Below are 24,980 nucleotides of genomic sequence, written 5' to 3' on the forward strand. Positions count from 1 at the left end.
TTATTTGGATTAGTAGACTTACGTTTATATTCTAGTGATAAATTAATCGTAACTTCACAGAGTTTAATTATTTTTAGTCGAAGATATATGAGGCTAGTTAATTAATTGCAGTATTAATTATAGTTTACAATGTATTTGTAATTGATCTACTAAGTATTGCTGAATAAAATAAAAACAAAATTAAGAATAGAATGTGTGTGAAGGCAATGATATCCAGTAGTACCGTCTCAGGAAGTGTTAGAGGGATAAATATAATGCTTACTAGGAGTAGCGCTAGGTGGCGCTGTAAAGAAACTTGTGGAAGGATTTTTTGGAAGTCTTTGCTCAATTGCTATTTATGAACGAATCGGCGTGTTTAAAGAAACTAAAAGATTATAAAAATACTTTTATTTATACCGGAATGTTTGTAGTAGCTCAGTTTTCCAAACATAAGAATATTGAATAAAGCGACATCTAGCGACATAAGGATAAACTATTTAAGTAGTGGTGCCCTCTGCGTCACCTTGAATGTGAGCCAAACTTTGGTATCATGCTAAAACGAAATCGCACGCAATTTAGCAAATAATTATTTAATTACATAATAAACAAGAGCAACCAAGTTGTAGTTTAATGACATGTCAGTCAATCAAAATTAGTTAATACGCAGTTGTAATAAAGTACTTGCACGCAACATATTAATACAAAAACTATAATTGAACCGATTTCAAATTAATTTAATTAACAATAAAAAATTTAGTGAACATAGTACTGTTAAACGGTTAGCAGGGATTTGAGGACTAGAGATAAAATATTTTTATTTTAGTTTCACCTGTCCCTTAGTTTTTAATCAAAACTTGTAATTTAAATCCTAGCAACTTTTTCACTGGATTTAGAAGTTGGAGTTGGCCATAGGAGCTCTACAATAAAACAACACAACCACATTGGGTTTGGCCTACTTTGCCCTGTGTTGATAGGTACTTTAATGCTTTAAGACTGTAAGCTTACAGAAATTGAAAAAAATAATGAGACTTGTATTTCGAATAGATTTGTAGTCAATTGACTACAAAAACTTATTTGTATACGAAAAATAGCAAAAAGATCCGCAGCCGGTAGGATTCGAACCTACGCTCCCAGAGGGAATCTGATTTCGAGTCAGACGCCTTAACCACTCGGCCACGACTGCTACATGGTGACCTGACGAATTTACTAACAATTTTCTTAAGTCGTTTATTATAAAGAAACTGATTGTATACTTAATTTACAACAGTGTGTCAGCAAACTACAACTCGCTTCCCTGAGTTCCGTACAAGTAGGCAAAAGAAAAACTATCAAGTAAAAAAAATGGTCAATTTTCAAATTCACGAGTTAGAAGATATAACCGGACGGACCCGGACAGTGCGTTTGTAAAAAGGTTGCATTTTACCCGACAACAATCAACAATAACAGAATAATAAAGACTTAAAATTGAAAATTGTTAAATTGAAAGGCTTAATTGAAAGGCTGGTTTGACTTTAAAAACATTTCTATAATAATAATAGGTACTCCAATAAACTCTAATTTAATAATGAGTAAAAATAAAAATGGAGCATAATTTAGATCCGTTATCTCTTTGAACGTAATACGAAATTTAGTTGAAGTGAGTTAAAGTAAAAAAAAGTACTACGTAATAAATTACAAGCTACATACATATACTAAATAATTTATTTCGTTCCATAATGTATATGAACTAATGAAGGTCTTAAAAAAATAATAATACAGAACCGTATGGACCCTGTGCACAGCAATATCTTAGGAGAGAGCCCGATAAGAGAGCAAGCAGTAACAGCCTTAAATTTAATAGAACACACATCTTATTTTTATTTTTCTCTTAAACTGTTATCTCCATTAATCTATTTATCTTTCATTACACTCTAACATTAACATTGACAAAAAAAACAACTTTCACATTACTTGTCCTGTCAAAATGCCATCTAAACATGGTAATATTAACAAACACAACTTTTGCTATGCAGACTGACTAAATAATACACGCCATGATAACAAGATGGCGTCGCGTAAGCCATTCCTAACATACAATATGAGCGGCCGTTGCTAGGCAACCACGCATGCGCAGTGAGTACTTAGACCAATATTATCAATTATATCATTTTTTTACGCTTTATTTTAAGTATCGTTTTTGTTTCTAAGTTCTTATTTTAAAGGTTTTTATGTATATTATCTAGGTTTTAATTGTATATAAGAATGGCTAATAAAAATATGATCACACAGTATTACGTATAATCGTTCGGGTTGCGATACATTGCAAGCGATGGAGATGATAATATGACCCTTTTAATACGACATTGTACAGCTCCTCAATGTACTGCATCTTACAGTTCATTTTAATAAGTTATTACGCCATTTTAGTGTGCGTTAGTTTAATAAGCATTCGATTTAAAGTAAAGATGGAATGTCATGTAATTCACTGTGTTCAAACTGGGGTTCAAAATATGTACTTGGAAAACTGTGAAATAAGCGATTTTTAATCAAGGTACTGACTAAATCTAGAATATGACAGGATTCGAACAAAATTACAAACCACAAAATTACAACTAAATGCATGGTTCAATTGGTAATTACAACCAACATTCTAATGACACAAAAGTGAAACGTGAACGTGAAACAATATTTGTATTAGTAGTTGCTTTCAATGTATGCTTATCCGAAAATCTAAATTTACTTGATTTGTTTCATGAAAAGTATTAGACATAATAAGTAGTTAAACAAAAAATATTTATAAAGAAACAAAAGGTTATAAGTGGTCAGTCAGGGGACACCCGGGTTTGAACCGGGGACCTCTCGATCTGCAGTCGAATGCTCTACCACTGAGCTATATCCCCATGTAGATTAAGCTTCAAATAGCAGATGGCAAAGCAAGCACAAACATGTTTTACAACTGTTGTTTTTAGTATGCTTTTAATAATTTCACCTGTATGTTTGTTCGTTACTGGTACCTTTGGACTTAATTTTTGCTTACTTTGAACAGCCAGATTTCATTCAAACGGTCTGATTTCATTCAGACTTTTTGAGGACCGCTGACAATACAATTTTTTTTAATTAAAAGATGGAAAATAAATAATAGTTTAGGGAACCTTCAAATTGTCCCATTATCTTAATTCTCCGCGCTGTTTCACCATGTTAAAAAACTAAAAACCACGCTTTATAAAGATATTTTTTTACAAAAATATTTTTTCAGGGTTTTTTTTTTACTATTTTTTATTGATGATATAGCTGTCGGACATAATATCTATGAGAATAAGCATCGAGGTAGCATAATTGTACTGTAAAGAAAAAACCATCAGGGATCCATCAGGGATCCAAAATACTCCTCATAGATTACGTGAAGATAAAGTCCATTTGAAAAAAAAAATTAGCATGAAAATAATATATCAAAACGTAAAAGAGAAAATTTGCAAAAATAGCCGCCCCCGGGTGGGCTCGAACCACCAACCTTTCGGTTAACAGCCGAACGCGCTAGCCAATTGCGCCACGGAGGCTGATGGTGGCAGGCGTCAAATACGTAAATATATTTTAAGACGATATTTTAAGAAATTGTATATTAAAAAAATAATTTATTTTGATCTATTATTATAAAAAACCAGGGTAAATGTCTTAGGCAGATGTGTCAAATAATGATGATTTAAATATTTGCTATATATAGTTTATCATCCCATGGTTACACTGGTTACACATAATCCCTACTTAATATTATAAAATGCGAAAGTAACTCTCTGTCTGTCTGTTACGCTTTCACGTCTAAACCACTGAATTGATTTTTTTAATGAAATTTGGTACAGAGATAGAATGACCTTGAGAAAGAATAGGATAGTTTTTATCCCGGACTCTTGAAGAGTTCTCTTGGAAACGCGATATAACCGACCTCGACGCGGGCGAAGCCGCGGGCGAAAAGCTAAGTACTAGCTTTTCACCCGCGACTTCGCCCGCGAATAAAAGACAAGCATAAAAGCAAAGCGCAACCAAGCAATAATAAGAATTAAAATATTATTTCCTAAAGTATTTTTTTAAGGAGTATCACTTTGCATCTTAAAATATTGGATAGTACATACTTTTTCACGTTTCATATTCTACCACAATTACTCACATTATTAAATATCTTGCAATCAGGAAGTACCTATTCAAAAATTAAGCACATAATATCAAAAGCGGAGTTAAGCAATGTAAAAAAAGCAGGTGGTTTATAGCAAAAAGCACAGTACTATCGTGTTAAAGAACACTATCTTGCCTCTGTAAGATAGTCTAATGTCCTTGTCCATGTAACTTTATTTATAAAATATATGTATATATTTATTAAGTATGTATTTTTTTTTAAAGTTGTATTTTTATGTCCTATATTTGTTTACACACTGTGTCTATGTTTCTTTTTCTTATCTCCTGTCGCAGGTCTGCTGGCAGAAATTTCTTAAGAAATAATCAGTACCTTTGTGCCTAATGTATTCTAACTTTTATATTTATCTCTGTATGTTGTGTGTACATAAATAAATAAATAGTACTTTGAAAGGATTCAAAGAATTATAAATGAACAACAAAAATACTTGTCCTATGCGGGGATCGTACCCGCGGCATATCACGCAGTGGTCATTAACATGCGTACATGTTAGGACTATTTAGTCCAATACTTCTACAGGCCATGGAGTCCAGAACAAAACCTTATACTTTCACATGTCTAAGTATATTGTATATTCGATTTGTCAAGCAATTATCGCTTATGTTTAATAGCTATTTTTTCTCGATTTAACACGTGTAAGAAAGGCAAAAAATCACTGTACAATTGAATAATCCTCTCCCTCCCACTCTCCTTCTAAATGTATTCTTCAGGTACGGCATTTTCATTCTGCATCAGTTTTTCCAGTAATGCAAATTAAAATATAGCAACCAACAGCAAAATACAAATTAGTTTGATATTTTCGGAGAACTTTTTTAGAATTAAATTTTACAGCAATCCTTCGACAAATATTCGAACCGGTATTAAACCACCGTGGTACTACTGTCTGTATAGCGATTCCAAAAATATAAAACTACAGTGGCGCCACCAGAGCGAGTGCGTCAGCGAGTGGAACTAAATCAACTAAATACTTTACAGATAGTTCAACATTATATCACAAGTATACGCGGCGCTAGTGTGCTAGAGGCTTTAAATTTTGTATTTTTGTAACAGAGACAATTAAATGAAAGCTGTAGAAGTACAGCAGGGCACTGTATTTTTACTAAGGCGTGGTGAAGCACGCAAAGATTAATTCAATTGACTATACAAACATAAGATTTATGTTATCAAAAACTTGACATTAAGAAGGATATTAAATTATTATTCATGCAAGGGTTAAAGTCTCTTCGGACAAATCACATTTTACTTCATCTGTCATTTTTTTTTAATTAATAAATAATAATGATAGAACTTAATTTTGGATACTTGTCTTAGAATTTATAGTACATGGTTTTGTTTAGTTTGATACTAGATGGCGTTATGCGAAACTTGTTTTTAACAATAATTATTTTGAAACGGGAAATTATTTAAAAGCATTTCGTATTTGAAGATAAAAGTATTACATAATGATAAAATTGTTACAGTACTTATATCCAAAATACACTTATCGTACAGCTAGTCATATTCCGGATACCAGAAGGTTGTTTTAGATGAATGACTTACTTTAAATGTAAAATTGGAGTTATCACCAAATAAGAAGTATTTCTTCTTAAATAAGAGCATAAGTTTTGGAAAACATGCACAAGCGAACTTCCCGTACCGGGAATCGAACCCGAGCCTCCTGGGTGAAAGCCAGGTATCCTAGCCACTAGACCATACGGGAGACAGAAGATAAGTTGAAATACCGCTCCATAATTGTGTAAGGTGACCATTTCTATTTATTGTATGCGTATTAACAGCTGAAATGACGACCACGACCACTCTGCCAAGAGTGCAACGACTAAGAAGAAGAATGCGTAGTAGTATGTAAGTATTTATTTATTTGTACTGACTTTAATACCTTGTTGGTAATTATATTTTTGAGCCGTTTGGGGTCGAAACGTTCGGGACACGGGGACCAGGAGCACGAATTCTTTATAAAGAACTCGCAAAGCGTTTGGTCGACTCTACCCATGATCAGAAGGCTGGTCTATATTTTTCCTAAATAATTATCATTGCCATACAACGTGGCAATGCAGCCAGTATTCTGGGCACGTTTCCCGACTTTGGCAGGGATGAAGATGTCTTTTTTGATATATAATGTATATTTTTCTTTTTATATTGATATAGTTTTAAAAATGTGAATATTAGTTTAATTTAATTTATTGTAAAAATATTATAGACTTATTACCATTAATCTATATACTATTATATACTAGTATATAAAGCTGAAGAGTTTGTTTGATTGTTTGTTTGTTTGAACGCGCTAATCTCAGGAACTATTGGTTCAAATTGAAAAAATCTTTTTGCGTTGAATAGGCCATTCATCGAGGAAGGTTTTAGGCTATAAACCATCACGCTGCGACTAATAGGAGAGAAGATACAATGGAAAATTTGGAAAAAACAGGGCAGGTATAAATAATAACTTATATCTTCTAACCACGTAACAAGTCGCAGGCGACAGCTAGTTTTAAATAAAAGTACTTTGACATAAGAATCACCCAAAGGATTGCCAAACCTTCCGGGCACGTTTCTTCAAGTAAACGTTTCACTTCCTACAAATAAATGTTTCTTTCTTTCCCGATTTTGTCCTTTTTATTTTCTATAGGTATAAAGTTGAGTTTAATTATACATAAATAATAATAAAAAATGTAATAATAAAAAAAACTTCAGTTAATAATGTGGATTTACACGACTCAACACGCGGCAGGGCGACGACGGCCGCGGCGGCGCGAGAAACGCGATTATAGTGTTTTGACACTCAACGAACTATATCGTTCCTCTATCTACCATCTACTGACATATTTCTAGCTTTAATTGTATTATATTTATCCTCTTTATTATTTCGTCCAAATTTTGATTGAAGTACTATAACAATTCTCACATCAAATCACATTAACTAAAATTCGAGCCACAGTCATCATTGACAGTAAAAATTATAAATTCAGCTGAATTAAATTTCATCGTAAAGAGAAATGTAAAAATGCAAAAGATTTGTCAGAAGTGGGATTCGAACCCACGCCCTCAGAGAGGACCAGAACAACTCGTACTCACGTTCAGTGAGCAAGGTAACCTTGAGTCTGGCGCCTTAGACCGCTCGGCCATCCTGACAGATGACGAGAGCGGCAAAATTATCAGGTAGCTTCATGGTAACGGAAAATATATAAAAATATTTATGATAAGACAATTTACTTATACTACATGATACAACAAATTTATCATACGCCTAAAACGTTCTTCAAAACGAAATACGGAGTATAAACGCACACACTTTCATGAAGTCGCCACCTATATACACTACAATACAACTTTAAGTTCTAGACTCACCTAGCATTGAGCGGTTCTGGTTTTACTACTCGATGACAGATGGCGGTACAAGTGATAAAACCGCTTTGTTGACTGTTCCGAATATATTTTTTTGAAAACAAAAAATATTTATAATCGATACCACTACTAACACTGCACTACTCCAATCATCGAGCGTTAATATTAAACAATAAAATGCATGATGAACACAATTTATAAGGTAAACTTACAGTTTTGCAGTTTCTGCGATTCAATACATTGAAAACAAACCAAAATTTGAACAAACAACTTTTCATTGAAGTACATTACAACCTGCACAAACAATTGAGAAAGTCATAAATGTACAATACAGTAATATTCTTACTTAATTCATGTCTAAAGTAAAATTTCGTACTTGGCGTACTTGCTGAAAAATTACGATTTGAAAATAGGAATGTTGCCAGTAATCAAACTGTCATCAGTGTCAACTGTTGTTGCCGTCGAGACTAACGTCTAAAAAAAATATAGGTTGTGACATGATCGTTCCTACTGTAGGTAATTCAAATAGCTAATTGATTGGGCTAATGGGGAATATGCATGATTTTTTTTTTATTTTTTATATGTTTCTACTAGTTATTACATTACCAAACATACAAATATCACGTCCAAAATATAAACTATTATGCAAAAAATTAAATATTAAAATCGCGATCAATTTAAACGCGGCCATTTTGGCGCGCTTGCTCGTGACGTCACCATTACACGAGTTCGATGTCAACAGCAAAGTGATTGGTTTACAAAATTACCAAAAAATAAATAAAGTGAGTGAATATCGACTTAATTACCATGGATACAATACAATAACAATTATTCCTCCAAAAAGAAACCATACAAATCTTAGATTATTCCACCAATAGTGTTGCGTTTCGAAAATTTGCGCGGTAATTTCCAAACAGCCACTTTTTGATGATTAAATTTCATTATTAAATTAAAATAAATTCTAAAAATAATTGTATATTGTGTTTTCAGTAGCAATAAATATTACAAAAAAAAATATTTTGTCCATATTTAAGTCACGTGCATATTCCCCATTTGTAAACTTCTCAAAGGGCATTGATTTTTTTTTTCAATAAATATTGCTTAGAGTTGCAAAAAGGACACAATCCAAAATAAACAAAAAAATATGAAACGTTATCTGATCAACTATTTATTACATTTTACAAATTAGAGAAAAAAATGTTCTAATTGCATAGGGTAAATTAAATACAGTTTTCGTTTCAAAACTATTTATTGAGTATCTAAGTATTTCTAAAAAACAATTTAACCATTATTTTTTCTGGATTTATGATGTTTTTGACTGGGTTCAAAATGAATGTCAGAATCTTACATTCATTTTGTTCCGAAGACCGAAACTGTAGGGTAACAATTAACACTGTCACGCTGTTAACTATATTTTTCAAAAAACATAGGTGTATAATAATATTTATATTTTATCATAATCTAGTTCTATTCCACGCTAATATAAGAGACTTGAAATAATTTTCTAATCTAACATCTCTAAAATAACTAATCCTACGCAGACGAAGTCGCGGACACCAGCTATTCTTATAGTAGATCAAACTTCACTGCCTTTTTATGTTGTGTCATTATTTAGTCGTTCATAATGCATTTAAAAATGACGGGTACAAGTACATATGTGTATCACAAAATAAATATTGTATTATGGAATGGAGGCACGATAGTAGAAAACATACCGACACATACCTACTAGTTGCGTAGAAGAGAAGCTAGAAGCATTATTCAAGGGTTGTAATGGCACATCAGAGAACTGTCAACCACAGATAGGAGGAAGCTATTGAATATTACATTGTATCATTCATCTACATTATAGTTTTGGATTGTGCGTGGCAGAATAAAAGAAATGGACTATTTAGAATCATGTGGTTGGCAAAGAGTATGCTTGGATTGCATAATATAAATGTCAAGATTTATTTCCCATGCACAATCATAATCCTTGTAAATATTATGAATTGTGCTATTTTCCTTGGGCCACGCAAGTCAAATTACCAATTTTGTACTTTCAATAAATAAAATGTTTATTTCCAATATATATTCACAAATGGCTTGTATACAATACTATGGATGGAGCCTAGATTTATAGATAAAAATAAATCAAGAAATGGTACGCAAAATGCTACTGCCTATCAAATTCCCTCCAGTTTTTAGCATTATTAATATAAACAAAACATATTTACAGTTAATTAAACCGTATAACATACTTCTTACCTCCTACATTCAATATTTTTGTTGCCAGTATTCAAGTTTTTTTAAGAATTGAATAGCAATTTTTTACATTCAGTTCTGAGATTACAGCAAACCTCTTATCCTTATAGGTACCACAGTCCGTAGACCATATAAAATACACTATAATTTAGGTACACCTAACTTAGATCAGAGGATTAACACAATGATGAGAATACTATTCACAAACATGAAAGGGGCTTTAATACTTTTATCTTTATTATGATAAAGGATTGTTTCTTTCCCACAGCCTGCCTGGCTTGTTTATAAAGCAGGCACTGTAGTTTGCATACAGTTTCAAAACATAAATATTTCATTCAGTTTTTTTATACATTTTTTATAATCAGTATGACTCAGCTACAGCATAGAATTCTGCATAATTTTACCTTATATTATGAGTATAGGTATTCATTTTTTTTTCTTTGACTGCGGAATCAATTGCTTTGTAAGAGCCATTATAATTAAAAAAAGAACTGTAATCTGTTCCATAATTTATTTCGACTACAATGTTTATTAAATGCATTATTTGTAATGCCATTCATATTTTATTTGGAATGTTCAAAGATAAGAATAAAATTTCATTTTAATAGGCAGATTATTTTAGTTTAATTTACATTTTTGGACATGTAACTACACACTATAGTTTATTATCTAGCACTAGGCACGTCTAATTTCAAATATCAAAACATTTGATAATGTACACACACAAACATTTACACCATTGAATGATATGACTGATGTAAACATAATTTTTGGTGCTTCGGTCAGCACAAGTTAATGGCTTATTCACCAAAAAGTATTAATATCAGACCTGTAAGGCCATATATCTGAGTCCCAATAATTCTTTTTCTATTTTTCAATCTAGAACTTGGCAGTCGTCGTCATCGACAACGCCGCCATTTAAAGCATCATTTAAAATGCCTGTTCTATTTTTCTTTAATTCATTATCTATGAAATTCCGTCGTCCTTCCTTAGCGCGTTGTTGTGATACCTTGTCGGGCGGAGGTCTGTTTACAATACCTTTCGTGAATGTGTAAATAACGGTTGTGAAGTCGCCTTCTATAAAAGCCAAGTTGACAGTCGGACCGGTCTCTACCGTACACAGATTCTCCTGTATTTTGTTAATAAAATCGATGCTAATTTCGTCGTAGGTAGGAATTGGCACATAAATATTGAGTTTATCATTTCTGTTCGGCCGCGCGACGATGTAAAGAGTGTCTATATCCTTGTTATAACAGTATTCGGTGTCGTACATCAGTTTATCATCGACCAAATGTAGGTACAAATAGTACGCGAGCGATATTTTCAGCTCACTGTTACAGCCCAAAGCCTTCATGTCGTCTTTGATTTTTGTTTCGATGTCCATTTCCACGTATTATTCTTTAAAACTTGTTTAATTTAAGGTAGGAGATTTATAACCTCACTTCAATTCTCAAATAATTTACAGCTGTCATATACTGATGCGAACGTTTTGTTGTCATTGTATATGTTTTTAAACAGTTATTATAAACAATAATTTCTAAAAGGGGTTACACAAAAGTTATGTACGACAAAACTTTCATTCTTAATTTACCTTATTATTGCATTAGTAACTTGATAAAAAATTGTAAAATCGTAAAGACTTCCTGCGTTTTGTTATTCGTATACTAGCGCCATCTATAGAGACCAGATCTTAACTAAGTAGCTATAGTTTAGAAGCTTGTTAAAGTTTGCTTTGTTTTCGCGTTGCCAGGATTTTAAATTACTGTTGCACATTTTATACTTGAATCGAAGTCGAAGTATCGTAGCTCGGATCTACCTCTTTTTGTATGAAAGCTGCTCGTGATTCGCCCGTATCGACTAATGTATTGCGGTAATAATCAGTTATCATTTCTTGCGATTTATTAAAATCGGTTCAGCTGTTGTTGAGGGTCAATCAGAAAATGGGAGTTCCGTATTTTATAGTTTAAGTTTTTAATGGATTGGATTTTTGCAATCTTGGCTTGCTATATTTATAAAGGCTCATATTATAAATAAAATAACACTTAATTGGTAATACTTTTTATTTTATTTTATAATAGTTACAATTTCAGTGATTATTTAACAGATAGTTCCTATACAATATCTATCAAATAAGCAAGATTGTTGTTATTTGGGTGGGATTTCAACAATAATTGTCTTTCAGTATCCCGTTGTTACGAAAATGTAGAAAACATTTCTCTTTTTTTGTGGAAAGGAGCTTAAAATAGAAAATTAAACTAAGAAAATAAATAGTAATTAAGAAAATACTTAAAATAATGGTTACAAAACGTTCAGTCATATTTACAATAAAGTATAGAATGCAGGTATAAAATAGCAGAATATTCCTATAATTAAAATTAATAACTACGTAAAAATATATTACATAGTGTAAACTTTTAAAGCATGTGGCCACGGGCCTTAAAAGTTGAAAATGTCTTACTTATAGTTAATGATTACTTAGGTGGAACCAAGTAAAGAGCCTCTGGATTTACTATTTACAAGATTTCACCGCACCGAGAACCTAATCCACAAACTAATAAATATTCAATAAGAGATTATAAAATTTCGATGACCCCTTGGATTAAGGTACTTGAGTCATTATTGTTCACACAATTCACTACTTTGAACACAAGTCTTTTAGCACCAGTATAGATCACTTGGAATTTATTTATAAAATATCTTTGCTAGTTTTGATACACTTGCCTCTAAAGCATATTTCTGTTTCGTGTGACACTTCGGTGGACATTGAAGTACTGACTACATTGGCTGGGTTCATGAACGACGAGACTGATGAGGTTTCTACCTTGACTACAGATATTTCCGTGGTGTCAGCTGTTTTCTCTGTTTTAGCTTCCTCTGTGGTGTTTAGCCTTTTGATGTCATCAAATTGGACTATCTCGGTGTTATCACCAGCTGTTGATGCGGCAGTAATCTCTTCAGGAATGAACGCGCTTTCCGTTGTAACAATTTTAGGTTTGGGTTGTTCTGTTGTGATTTGAATGTCAGCGTCGGTAGCTTTTGTTTCATTTTGTCCCTCACCTTGTTTACCTTCTGACGTGACTCCGAACAAATAGTCCATGAAACTGAATCCTGCGTCTGATCTGTTGACAGTTACAGCTGCTGTTGTAGTTGTTGCTTCAGTTGGTGTTGTAAGGTATAAGTCATCGAGTGTAGGGTCAGGCGAGCCAGTACCTAAGTCGAAATCTCCAGGACTGATAGACGATTGAGTTTGTGATTCCTTCTCCAAATATACAGTCGTTTGTTTACTTTCTTCAGTTATCAGAGTTTCATCATTCTCTGTTGCCTTGCTACTAAGCTTAGGAATATCAACAGTTGGAATCACATCAATGTTTGTAGCTTCTTTGTCATTAGTAAAAAGGTCTTTAATGAAGTCGTAGCTTGGCTTGTAGGTAGTTACTTTTGGTTTTTCACTTTTCTCAGTTTTTTCATGAACGTTCTTTGATTGTTTTACAGGTTGTCCAAGGCGGTTGACAGTGTGTGTGTAGTACTGTGATTCAGCGAACTCGATAGATTCGGTTGTCAGTGGGCGTACATTAACTTTCTTCCAGAAACCACGACGACGGGCTTTGCGGTCTTTGTCATCCTGCAGAAGAAAATGTTGTAGTTAGTGTCTATATTAAGCTATGTTATAATGTACTCAATTCACTGATATTTTTTTTTTCTGTACCTACCTCGGTATTAAGAGTAGAGTCATCAGCTGTTGGTTCCACAGTCGTGATTTCTTCCAATGGTGTCGTAGACTTTGCATAATTGTCTCCAGAAGATATGATTCTCTCGGGTGGAATTTCACCAATCTCACCCCCTTTATGTTTCATTACGTTCATGGAGTACTCGTCCTGGTCTTGCTCTTCCAAGCTTTTCATCACTTCTTCCAACATACTTTCGAAGGTTGACATAGTATCGGTTGAGTCACTTCTTGTAACTTTACTTTGCTCTACCAAAGCTTCTAGCGTTGGTGGTATTTCAGGAATTTTCTTGTTCACTCTGTTGTTGCTTGCCGGTGTCACCGTCAGTAAAATATCTTCAAATTCATTTCTGGCTGTAATAATGTCTAATTCACTGTCTTTGTCTGATCTACGTTCAGTGGTAGCAATTTTTTGCTCATCGACGATATCGTTAGGGTTGTAAGGTTTGAATGAGTCGCTTGAGATTTTCGGTGACCATTGGTCTGAGTCAGGTTCGGTGTATTTTGGCCTGTTGATGGAGTAGTTCGAGTCTTGATCTTCTGTTTCTTCAATCTCAGTTTTCTTGTTATACCTTTCTGAGAGTCTTGGTCTGTGGCTGTATCTGGAGTGAAGGGGACTTTTGGTTGTGGACGCTGGTGCCTCTGTTTGTACAGATTCAGCAGATTTCTCTGTAGGCTTTTCAGTCGGTCTTCGCCCTCTGAACCTGTTCTTCACTTCATAGACGCGTTTAGTACTAGAAGACTCCGTTGATGTAGTGGTGTAAGAGTATGATGGTCTTCTGCGGCGGAAATGTCCACGCTTAGTTGCACTATCAGTTGTCGATGGTGATGTCACCGAGGGCTCTGTTGATGGCTCAGGTCTATATACTGGGTGTCTAATTTCCTGTACTTCTGGTCGTGAGTGCACTTGTTTTGTTTTCAAGTCAGCTTCAATTTCGTCAATCCTCATTGTTGTTCGTCGTCCATTAAATGCTGGTCTGTAAGTGACTGCTTGGGAAGGCCTCTTCCTTTCTTTGGTTTTAGGAGATTCTGTTGAAGCCTGGTGGTATTGTCTGATGACTCCGGGGCGAACGCGCACTCGGTTGTATGATGGTGTAGTTTGTACAACATTCTCTTCTTCTTCTAGCTCGGGAAGCTCTTGGCTCTCGACCTTTGCGCCTTCGTTTTCGGGAGATGTTGTAGCATCTTCTTGTTTGGCGGGACCGAAATCATTGCTGATTGAATAACTGACACTTTGTTCAGTAGCTGGATTGGAAGGGGACTCAGAGGCGTATGAACTTATGTCAACATATTCTGATTTTGGTACTGGAGTGGTGTGTTTGACGTAGATATCTTCTTCTTTTTCAACATTTATGTCGTCATAACCGCTTGATTCTACCGGGGCCGCACTGCTCCTAGATTGGTACAGGTAGTCTTGGCGGGTAGAAGGTAGGTTGGGTACGTAAGATGTTTCAAGATTTATAGTGGTACTTCTTGCTGTGAACGTGGGTTGAGATTCTTCCCTTGACTCCGTATTTACAAAGTCATGGCTTATTGATACTTTTTCGTTAGTGTAAGCGTTTTCAGTATCAACAGTCTCAGTTAGAGCTTCTTGATTTTTTTCCGCAGTTTGTCTGAAAGTGGGTTCAGTCATCGCTTCAATGTCCACAGTACTGGCACGCTCCATCAACGTCACGGGGTAGTTTTGGTGTAAGACATCTCTTTGGTAGGCAAGGTCTTCCTCTTTGGTGTTATGCGACTTTACTCTTTTGTCATAGATATCCTCATTTTCGGAGGGTTTGTAATGAATGCGTCCTCTAATCCTTTGTCGTGCTGATTTTGTTGTGCTTTCACTTGAGTCTGACTTTTTGCTAGTTTTCTCGGTTGTGATCTTGTTTGGTTCATATCTTGGTCTGGGTGGAAGTGGTTTTCTTTCCCTCAATGGTCGTCTGGTTACTACGACTCTTGTAGTAGATTCGTAAGATTCAGATCTTGGTGTGGTGGTGTATCGGGGACGTCCTCTGTTTCGTGGGGGCGTCCTACGAGTAGTCGTTGTTGATGTCGTTGAGGAGGAAGAACTAGGGGCAGGTTCCGCGGCATCATAGTTAGCTTGGTACGCGTTATATTCTTCATTGTCATATTTAGGTGGAGTATCAATCTCGGAAACAGTAGGTAAGTCGTTACCTTCTGATGGATTCTCTTGTTCACCAGGCTGTGGTTGTGTCAGTTCTCCGTTTTGAGGTTGAGGCTCAACGTTTTGGGCGTATTCTGCCTTATAAGTATTTAAAGGTGCATTGTAGTCATTGTTATAGTTGTTGTTATTAATTACTGGAGCGGGAATATCACTGTTGTAATTGCTAGCTGGTGTAATTACATCAGAGTTAACAGGGCTAGGTGGCGGTTGAGAGGACGTTTCAGTTTTTTCAATATAATCGTTGTGATTGAAAACAGGGTATTTCAGGTTGGGGTCGGAGTCGTAATGTATTTCGGGGGTGTAGTTCTGTAAGTAGTTCGGTTGGTGTCGGTACTTTGGTTTCTCGGTGATGACTTGTTCCGGCTGTGCTTCCGCTCTTGATGGATATGAAGGCGTCGGGGAGGGGGAAGATGAAGGAGAAGGCGGCGGCGAGGGTGTTTGTGATGATGGTGGTGATGGGGATGGTGAGTGACCTTCTGTACCAGGTACCATGTAAGGTTGTTTCACGTCATCGAAGTAATTGTGGTAGTCCAAGGGGGTACTAAAGTGGAACGCTTGGTTTATCGAGTAAGGGTTATGTGTTTCTAGTAATTGGCTTGGGTAAGTCGAAGGTGGTTTAGTCGTCGTCGTTGTCGTTGTAGTGGTAGTTGTCCTTAGAGTCGTTGTACGTTCTGGCTTTCTTTGGAAGTTGTACTGGTCAAGAAGTTCAGAAGACTTGTAATTATTGTTCGCGGGAGGGAAGTTAGCGAACTCTTGTGAGCTGTATTGGGGTCCTGCGTTGCTTAAGAAGTAAGATCCAGTCTTGGGAGGAGCCGTGGCAGTTTCGGGTTGTTTCGGTGGTCTTATTGAGGACACTGTTTGAGGTTCGAAAGAGTAATAATTCGATTGGTAATTCGGAACTGGAGGTTTTGGCTTCGGGGAAGCAGTACTGTAGTAGCTAAACGTTGGCTTTTGAGTAACAGGTTTTTCAGTATGGACTTGTGCGGGTGACGTCACAGCATAGTAGTTCGGGTTGTAGTTTGGTTGTGAAGGTGTCGGGCTGTGTGCGGTATCACGGATTTGAGAGTTGATAACAACTGAGCCTACGTGAGGAGACGGGAATGGTATTTTTGCAAATCCATTTGGAGTGTTGTAGCTGAGTGGCGCCACAAAGAACGGTAGCTGTTTCAGTTTCTTGTCGCTGTTCTCAATATTTGAGAGGTAGGGTAACTCGAATTTAACAAAGTTCTCTGGTGGTGGCAAGGTGGAGGGTCCAATGAAAACCTTTGGCGCGTTTAATGGGTTGACTGAATCTAATACAGCAATAGTGTCGGCGTTTTTCAATGATGATAGCACGTCGCCTACTTTTACTTGACTGTTCTTACTTACTTCCTTAGTCATGAAAATAGCTAGAGGTGGCTGATGGGGTTTCAACTTTTTCGGTTTAGGGGTAGTCGGGGGTTGAGTCGGGAATGGAGTTGGGTTCGTCGAGTATTTTGGTACTTGGTCATCGTTTTTCAGTTGCGAGTTAAAGTCTGAGAAAAAGTTTTGTCCACTAAAAGTCTCCAATGGCTTGGCAATAGGTCTTTGATATTCATTGATGAAGGTTTGCTTTACAGGATTAGGTCTCGGAGCACCTTGGGAATATAGTTCTGTATTAACCAGCTGCGATGTTGTCAAAGGACTTCTCAAGTTAAATTGGCCTCTATTGAGTGACTCTAATGGTACGTAAAGCAGCTGAACTTCTTCTCTTTCAAGTTTTGAGTTATGTGCCAATGAGTCTGACTTCATAGGTTTGTCGATGCTGTCGAACTTTATCTTCTGTAAGGACTGTGGTCTCTTCTTTGAGTGGAAGGAGTAGTCACTGCTAACATTCTCCGCGCGGTATCCATCGACCAGTCTCGGTACATCAAATTTAGTTTTTTGACCTGGATTGTAGAATGGTTTAGCTTGTGGGGAAGGTAGTCCTTGAGAGAAGCTGACTGGATTAGGTATTGGTGGCGGACGGGACTTTTGTGGTTGAACGGTATCGAAACCAAACGGAGGTGCAACGAACCCTTGGCTTAAGGGGAAGTTGGGTTGGGACAAGCCGAATCGAATGCTTTGTCCGAATCCCTGTTCAGTGAGGTAGTTTTGAGGCGCAGATGGGACAGAAGGTACGGATTGTAGGTACAGCTGTCGGTTTAGTGGCGCGTTGAAGTAAGGTCTTCCTTGGAAAGAGTCCTGGCTGAATCCTGTGGGTCTCGTTAATCCAGGGAACGGTTCTGTCAGAATCCTTGGTTCTGCGACAGCCTGCCTCTTGATTTGAGGCATGACTTCGGGCATGATTTCAGATTCCCTTTCGACAGGGCCGGGTAGGGGCACCCAGTCGCTGATGTCTGATGTGTATGTGCTGATCTGTCGGGACCATCTTGATTGCTCTTTCTTGGCTGATGACGTCACAGCGAGGAGTGTCACGAGGTACGCCAGGCGGTGCACAGTACGGTGTGCCATCTGAAATAAGAAACAAATTTTGTTAGGCATTTGTTTGGGCCCAGTCGTTTGAAAACTGCTATCACTGTAGAATTTCCTAATAATTTACTCATTTTCAACCATCTATCGCTTCCGGAGGAGAGACGGTGTAACAAGCTCCCCTTCGACAAACTGACAATTTTATCATCCATCTTTATATGCAGTGTGACCTAGACTTAAACACTACTAAATATACCTATGGATAAAGTTCTTTCACTATCTTCTAGAATAGGTTCAACAAACTCCATTTCTTATTGTACTCCTTTTATTTTCTTTCCCATACTATATGTATGTAATGTAAACAATTTGTACAGGTCAAGATAATGTCTGAGATTTTGTGAACAATGCGTTACATGCTAGACATAATTGAAGTGGTACAATAGACTGAGAAAATGTGGACAAATAAATATTATCTAGTGTTGGCTTCATGGTATCAACAGTTACGTAAATTATGGAATAATATTTTAACAGTGTATAGGGTGTATACACCGACCGGGCCGGCGTACCTTGGACGAGACTTATGCCCTATATTATGTCTATAGATATTTGACAAGTCGATTGCACGAATAGTTGTTGAGGTCATCACATTCGTCATCATTATGATCCACGAATGTTTGTCCTGTGTCTGTATGTGTTTGTGAATGTGACCTGATGTTTTGAGCGTAATAATTAAAAACAAAAGTTCTTCCGTCTGTAACGCAAATTTAGTCAGTGCAACTAATAAACAGGTAGGTGAGTAATTAATTGCTTCAAGACCTAAGTAAATCATTAGCATAATTGCTACACCCTATTACAATTCAAACACGCGAAAACTAAAGGGTGTCAAATGTTTGTCCTTTAACTAATTACGAGTTGAGGTTATTTGATGCCTTGAATACGCCATTAAACTGGGCAAAGACACGTAGCATTAGGCCATTACAGACCTCTATGCAACCATAGACGCGTAAGAATCTCCGCGGAGTTTGCGTAATTTTGTCTATGTTACATATTCTATGGTGTTTTATTTGCTCTGTGTAATTTTTATGTAAGAGATTCTTTTATCTGATTGATTATAATCTTTTGTGTAGTTGCTTTATAATGAAATTTTGCAAAACAAACAGTTTTATTTACGTGAATTAGAATTGGCACTATTAGTATTTTTAAACTATTAAAGCGGAAAAAGAAACAGACAAATGCGCTTAATTAAATTAGACAGTTTTATTGAAGTACCTAAATGAAAAAAAAGATAACCTGACAATCCAATTACCCACTTTATTTTTTCGTTCAGACATAATTTTGCAATTGTATTTAAAAAAAGTTATGTAAAATATATTTGTTTGCAGTTACATAACGGTTTCATTAACTTTGCACGCACTTTATCAAGCGAGTTGTTTACTTTGGCGAGATAGTATAATTAATATGTTACAAATGTAAGCGTAACGTATATTTAATTCCGTGTTTTGTAATCTTTTAAGATTTAAACAACGATTTTTTTTTAAATAAGCGGTTTAATATTGTAATTATAGGGTTAGAGTCTTAAAACAAAATGCAGTTTTGAAACAAAAAGAAATGTTTTTTTGTTGTTATTTTTTGGATGTTTTATTTAAACTACTAACTAATAGAACATATTACAATTTTATACCAGTTATTTTATAAAAAAAATTCAAATTAGCTTTATATTTACTTCTTAAAGAGGAAAGTTTTTCCTATAGTTTGTCACAAGTATCCTGGAATTACAACTGAAAATTTAAAATACGGAATGTTTGCAAACTTTTAACTTACATTACCTTCATGTGTAGGATTTCCTTAAGTATGGTATCAATTAAACCTAATCGACCCGTATCTAAATCCACCCGTGTAGCTAACGCAATAATTACTGCTCGCTACCTAATGAGGTGATAAGCCATGATTAAACAATTTTTAATGCTTATAATAAGCATGGGACACGATTTGCAACATTGTTAATACAACACGTAACTTGGACTAGAAATTCGAATTAATTGATTAGTAGTTCTTTTTTTTAAGAATTTTACGATTCATAGACAAGATTTTTTAATAATTTTAGTTTGTTTATAATGTGATCATGAGCTGTGGGCTGCTGACAACATCAGGAGGTCTACCACGTCATAAAATGGAGAATTGCAACGCACTTACACTGATACCAAAACGCCGATGAAGTAGCACGGTGGTATAAGTTTTGCGAGTACAGTCTGGACCTACCCTCTTCTTTCACTGTAGGAGCGGTTTTCTTTGATGATTCCTTTGGCTTACTTACTAATAAAAGGGAGTACACCGAGTAAGAGTACCGTGTAACGTTTAATTTTACTCTACTTTAATTAAGTTTTCCCCTGCCCCTGCAGCCCTAGTGACAACCTACAATCGTCAACGTCTATAAAAATCACTCAATTGTATGGAGATGACAGATCAAACTGATGTGATTTATTGAATTGAAACGTCATTCCCATTCATTGACGTTAATGTAAAGATATTAGTTATATATATCAACTAGCTGTTGCCCGCGACTTCGTTCCCGTGGGTAGAAGATATATGTTATGTTTTATACCTGCCCTGTTTTTTTTCACATTTTCCATTGTACCTATCTTCGCTCATATTAGTCGCAGCGTGATGGCTTATAGCCTAAAGCCTTCCTCGATGAATGGTCTATTCAACACAAAAATATTTTTTCAATTTGGATCAGTAGTTCCTGAGATTAGCGCGTTCAAACAAACAAACAAACTCTTCAGCTTTATATATTAGTATAGATTGGCTAGTGGGGTTCTTCATTCTTAGCATATGGTAGTAATTGATAGTAACTTTTATATATATGTGAAGTAATCATAGTACAATTTAAGCTAACGCATTGCGTTAATTCATGCAGTCAGTATTACATTTCTCGCTTCGCCCAGAAATAAAATGATCTCGGCTAAAGATAACGAGAAGTGTATGTTACATCGGTTTCTATACGGTTTCCAACGCAATTAATTAATCTAATATCTTAGTATAAAGTGGAAAGGCTGACTTGATTGCTATTGCGGTACAAGACATGAGAGTAAGAGTTACAAAAAAAGTGTAAAATGTAATAAAAAAATATGTACTTAAGTTTGCCTATAGTTACTGTAGACCTAATGATCCTAAATTAAGTAGTAGTAAGTAGCTTTACTTAGAAATTAATTCACCCTAAGGTCGACTGGTAGAGAATGCCTAACCTGTGCACGTTGTGCAAATAAATTCTACTAAAAAGGATGTAAAAACAAAAATGGGGATGGGGATGGGTTAAAAAAAGTGGGGATACAAAAATTTTAGCTTTTGCTGCACAATATGCGTATGTAATACTACTGTGTTGGTATACCAACATGTAGTCGTAAATTAATAATTCGTTTTTAAACATGGATTTTTGAATTTTCTTTCAAACAAAAGCTCCTAACTTAGACCACACAACTCTGAAAGGTAATTGAACGTGTCTTATTGTATCTAATGTACTTTCCTCGTCTCGATGCTAATTGGTGCTCGAACATTATATGTTATATGTATCTAGAAAGTCCGTCTGTGCGTCCGACGTCCGTCCTAAAACGCTTCACGTTTTTAGTGGAGAAAGTTTTTAAGTTTCAAGGGCTCTCTGTTCGTTTACAATTGAAAGGTAAATATGTGTTATTTGCTACGCATTTACTTCTTTTCGTGACTAATTAAAATAATAATAGTCGCGCCTAGTCTCAAACTAAACAAAGCTTGTGTTATGAGTAGTAGACAACTGATAATCATAGTTAGATATTTCTAAATACATACATAATAGAGATAAATTACTCCCAGACACAGAAATTATCGCGCTCATCACACAATCATTTGTCCTAGGTGGGATTCAAACCCAATACTTCCGGTATAGCAATCTGGGTCACTAACCACTAGACCAACAGGCTAGCCAATTATATAATTTTGTTTTCATAGAAGTATACCGAGTTAATAATTATATGTAAGCATATTGCGTCGATTTATTCCCGAATATTGAAATTTAATCCTTAATCAACATGTTGATAATTTTCTCTGTGTTGCTACTTTACGGTTTTATGTAAGTTTGTATTAGACCTAACGGCGAGATAAACTGATTGACGTTTCAGTTCACCTGTTATTACTGACACACATTAGGTAAGTATGGCTGGTTAATTATCCACCGTTAGCTCTTCATCGATTTCGTCGTGATAATGTTAGCGTAGTCTTTTTTGCTAAGCAATTGGCTTTTTCAATTTGAAACAAATTATTCTTATTGATGATATGATTTCGTACTTTACCCTATATTATGCCAGAGATTTATTTATAGAGATCTGTTTTAAAAAAAATCTTCGCTTCTTTTATACATTGTGTATTGAACATACATGCATGCTAAATATAGACATAAGTATGATAGATCCTACCCGGCAGGCAATACTGTTAACCCTGCTTTTTGCAGCCGGTTGATGAACAAACTCAGTAGCAAGATACGCAAGCCCTTAGTAAGTCTACAGAATACCTGCATAATCATACAGGTTTACAGCCAAAAGCCGCACTCCAACAAAACATTGTCACCAACAGGCATATATTCGTCGTTCAGTGAAAGTCGGCGGTTTCTCATAATCATTTCACCGCGACAGAAGGAAAAGCCGACTTTTATAGTTTTACAAGCAAAACCAATATTATACGGTGACTTAATGGTAGTGCTCTAAGAGTTTCCATAATATTATAAACATTGCATGCTACTAATGTTGCGCTCAGTGAGATTTGCTCATGTGGTTGGGGAAAGTTTTAGAAAAACGTTTTATTTATTGAGTAAGTTTTCTTTGCTACTGAGATTCGTTTTTGTAAGTGTATTTGTTTTGATTGTCCATTGAATATCGGCAATGCGGCCTAAATGCCGACTGATAGATGCCGCTCCCCACTGATGGACAATGGCTTTTTGTTTTAGAAAAGCTTATATATAACTTCATTCGCTGTTCTTCAAATCTCAATGTATTTTTATCAACTTATTCGTGTAACAAGACAGTAAACTAGACTTTTAGTTACAAGAATAGTCTTACCCAAAAACGTAACACAAACCCCGACAAACCAATCATTGAAACTAAACTACACGTTCAAAGACCACTTAAACAAACACCATTTTTAATTACATTGTATAGCTAACCAATTATGACAGTCACATCGATACGGATTGCAGTTACTTCCCATTTGTCAACAGTTCGTTCACTCTGTCGCGTGTTGTGGTAGCCACCATGTTGGATGTTGCGTCCACGTTGGGTATATGCGTTTTCTTTGTGCCGTGGACCAGGCATCCGCTATGTACAGTCGCGAGGGATGTACCCAGCTTGTGTTTATTTTAAAAGTTGTAATTTTACTTGAGATCGGAATCACGATAGCTCAGATAGCTGTAATAATTATAGTTGGGAATTGTGATTAAGTTTAGATTAACACAAAGATAGAAGGTAATTTTGGGCAATGAAATCGCTACTGTCAAAATTAACGTTCATTTAAGTTTTTTTCTTGCAAATGACGTTTTTCATATTTCACGGAGTGCTTTATGGTTTAGGGGTTAACATTTTTCTTCGTAGTAGAAAGTTTTTTATTGATTGATTGTAACGAAATTATGTAGCTTTTACAGATTTTAACCGTATCAATTTAAGTTCGAACTTTACAATTTACTTTAGTAAAAAACTCAACCTTACGCAACGTGCAATTTGTTACATATAAAAGTAATTTTTTAAACACTGTGTCAATGATTGTACAGCAGTTAGATTTGAAATCAATTACTTGGCGCAAGCGTATCTAGTCACGATACGATTAGTGAGAATTACCAATTTAGACGCGACGAGAATTATTCTGCGAGTTGAATTACATTGCGGAGCCGTGCTGTTGTTGTATCAATAGAGATACATCATAGCCAGCAATGTATTGCAATATACGCGATATCTACACATGTCCAAAGAAGTTTAAATAACGAACGATTGCCAATTATTTTAAAGCCGTTTATAAGGCTAGGTAAATATCAAAACAATTTGATATACGACCTCTTTACATGCAGTTGTTTTGTAAAAATATTGTCTGGCTGGACGAATTTATGTGACACTATTTGTAACGTTTAGTAAATAATTTGTTAAGAAAACAATTTTGTTTTGTAGCGTAATAAATATGTTTTCACTTACAAGTACTTGGACGATGTTAATAAGTTTTGTGTAAAGGAAATTTTCATATTGGTTTTAGACAGAAATAATGTTTATTCATGAAAATTGACTTAAATTATTCACCGAGTACTAAAAATCCGTGACTCCAATTCAATTACATGTAATTTCTGATTACTATCAGTTTTTTAACAACAAAAAGCGGAATAAACATTCATAATACTCGTGCAGTACTGGCCACTTAAATTATATGCACTGTTGCATATGTCGGGCAACCTGCATTGCGTGGAACGGAACGGGTATCACAGTTTACTAAGTACAGTGCGTTCGGTTTTACGTAAGCCTGCACAATAAAATCACCTGTTATTTAATTTATTATACTTTTTTTCGCAAATGATATGGTTACGATATTATTTGTGCCCAAATTATTTTATTGACGCAATGATTCCATTTACCTAGAATCAAGGCTGTAAAATATATTTTATAATCTGTGTCGGCGTAAATTCAAACCGGAGCGAATTACTATCTTCCTGGTTTGATAATAATATATAATACACTAGTTTTTTCAAGCGTCTTCGCCCACATGAATTTCGTTTGTCGTGGTATAGTGTGGCCATATCCTCAAATTGCATTAATATGGGTATAATTACTTTTATATCAAGCTACGAAATAAGTAGACAATACGTAAAAGCATAACACACAAATTATTTTAAAACTAGACATTTTCTATATGCTTTTATTTGATAT

General features: G+C 35.3%; 2 protein-coding genes and 5 non-coding genes across 7 annotated transcripts; all 7 read right to left on the minus strand.

Moving 5' to 3' along the window:
- Positions 1 to 1,080: 1,080 nt before the first annotated feature.
- Trnas-cga lies at positions 1,081 to 1,162 on the minus strand. The gene has a single exon. It is a non-coding gene; the product is annotated as a tRNA-Ser (tRNA).
- Positions 1,163 to 2,786: 1,624 nt separating this feature from the next.
- Positions 2,787 to 2,858, minus strand: Trnac-gca. The gene has a single exon. It is a non-coding gene; the product is annotated as a tRNA-Cys (tRNA).
- Positions 2,859 to 3,441: 583 nt separating this feature from the next.
- Trnan-guu lies at positions 3,442 to 3,515 on the minus strand. The gene has a single exon. It is a non-coding gene; the product is annotated as a tRNA-Asn (tRNA).
- Positions 3,516 to 5,771: 2,256 nt separating this feature from the next.
- On the minus strand, positions 5,772 to 5,843 carry Trnae-uuc. Its single transcript has one exon. It is a non-coding gene; the product is annotated as a tRNA-Glu (tRNA).
- Positions 5,844 to 7,154: 1,311 nt separating this feature from the next.
- Trnal-caa lies at positions 7,155 to 7,270 on the minus strand. Its single transcript has 2 exons — positions 7,233 to 7,270; positions 7,155 to 7,199 (listed from the first exon to the last, which is right to left on the minus strand). It is a non-coding gene; the product is annotated as a tRNA-Leu (tRNA).
- Positions 7,271 to 8,713: 1,443 nt separating this feature from the next.
- Positions 8,714 to 11,205, minus strand: LOC113496081. The gene has a single exon (XM_026875180.1). The coding sequence runs from the start codon at positions 11,109 to 11,111 to the stop codon at positions 10,602 to 10,604; it is 510 nt and encodes a 169-aa protein (XP_026730981.1). The 5' UTR covers positions 11,112 to 11,205; the 3' UTR covers positions 8,714 to 10,601.
- A 564-nt stretch (positions 11,206 to 11,769) lies between these two features.
- On the minus strand, positions 11,770 to 18,600 carry LOC113496049 (flocculation protein FLO11). Its single transcript, XM_026875115.1, has 2 exons — positions 13,438 to 18,600; positions 11,770 to 13,349 (listed from the first exon to the last, which is right to left on the minus strand). The coding sequence occupies exons 1-2, from the start codon at positions 18,124 to 18,126 to the stop codon at positions 12,414 to 12,416; spliced, it is 5,625 nt and encodes a 1,874-aa protein (XP_026730916.1). The 5' UTR covers positions 18,127 to 18,600; the 3' UTR covers positions 11,770 to 12,413.
- Positions 18,601 to 24,980: the final 6,380 nt, after the last annotated feature.

Source organism: Trichoplusia ni, chromosome 7, assembly GCF_003590095.1.
Source record: "Trichoplusia ni isolate ovarian cell line Hi5 chromosome 7, tn1, whole genome shotgun sequence".
Classification (NCBI taxonomy): Eukaryota; Metazoa; Arthropoda; class Insecta; order Lepidoptera; family Noctuidae; genus Trichoplusia; species Trichoplusia ni.

Excerpts from the sequence above, each read along its gene's own strand:
- LOC113496081 (XM_026875180.1), bottom strand. The coding sequence starts at position 11,111 with ATGGACATCGAAACAAAAATCAAAGACGACATGAAGGCTTTGGGCTGT.
- LOC113496049 (XM_026875115.1), bottom strand. The coding sequence starts at position 18,126 with ATGCCTAACAAAATTTGTTTCTTATTTCAGATGGCACACCGTACTGTG. Across the intron at positions 13,350-13,437 it reads ACTCTACTCTTAATACCGAG|GATGACAAAGACCGCAAAGC; the intron begins GTAGGTACAGAA and ends TTTCTTCTGCAG.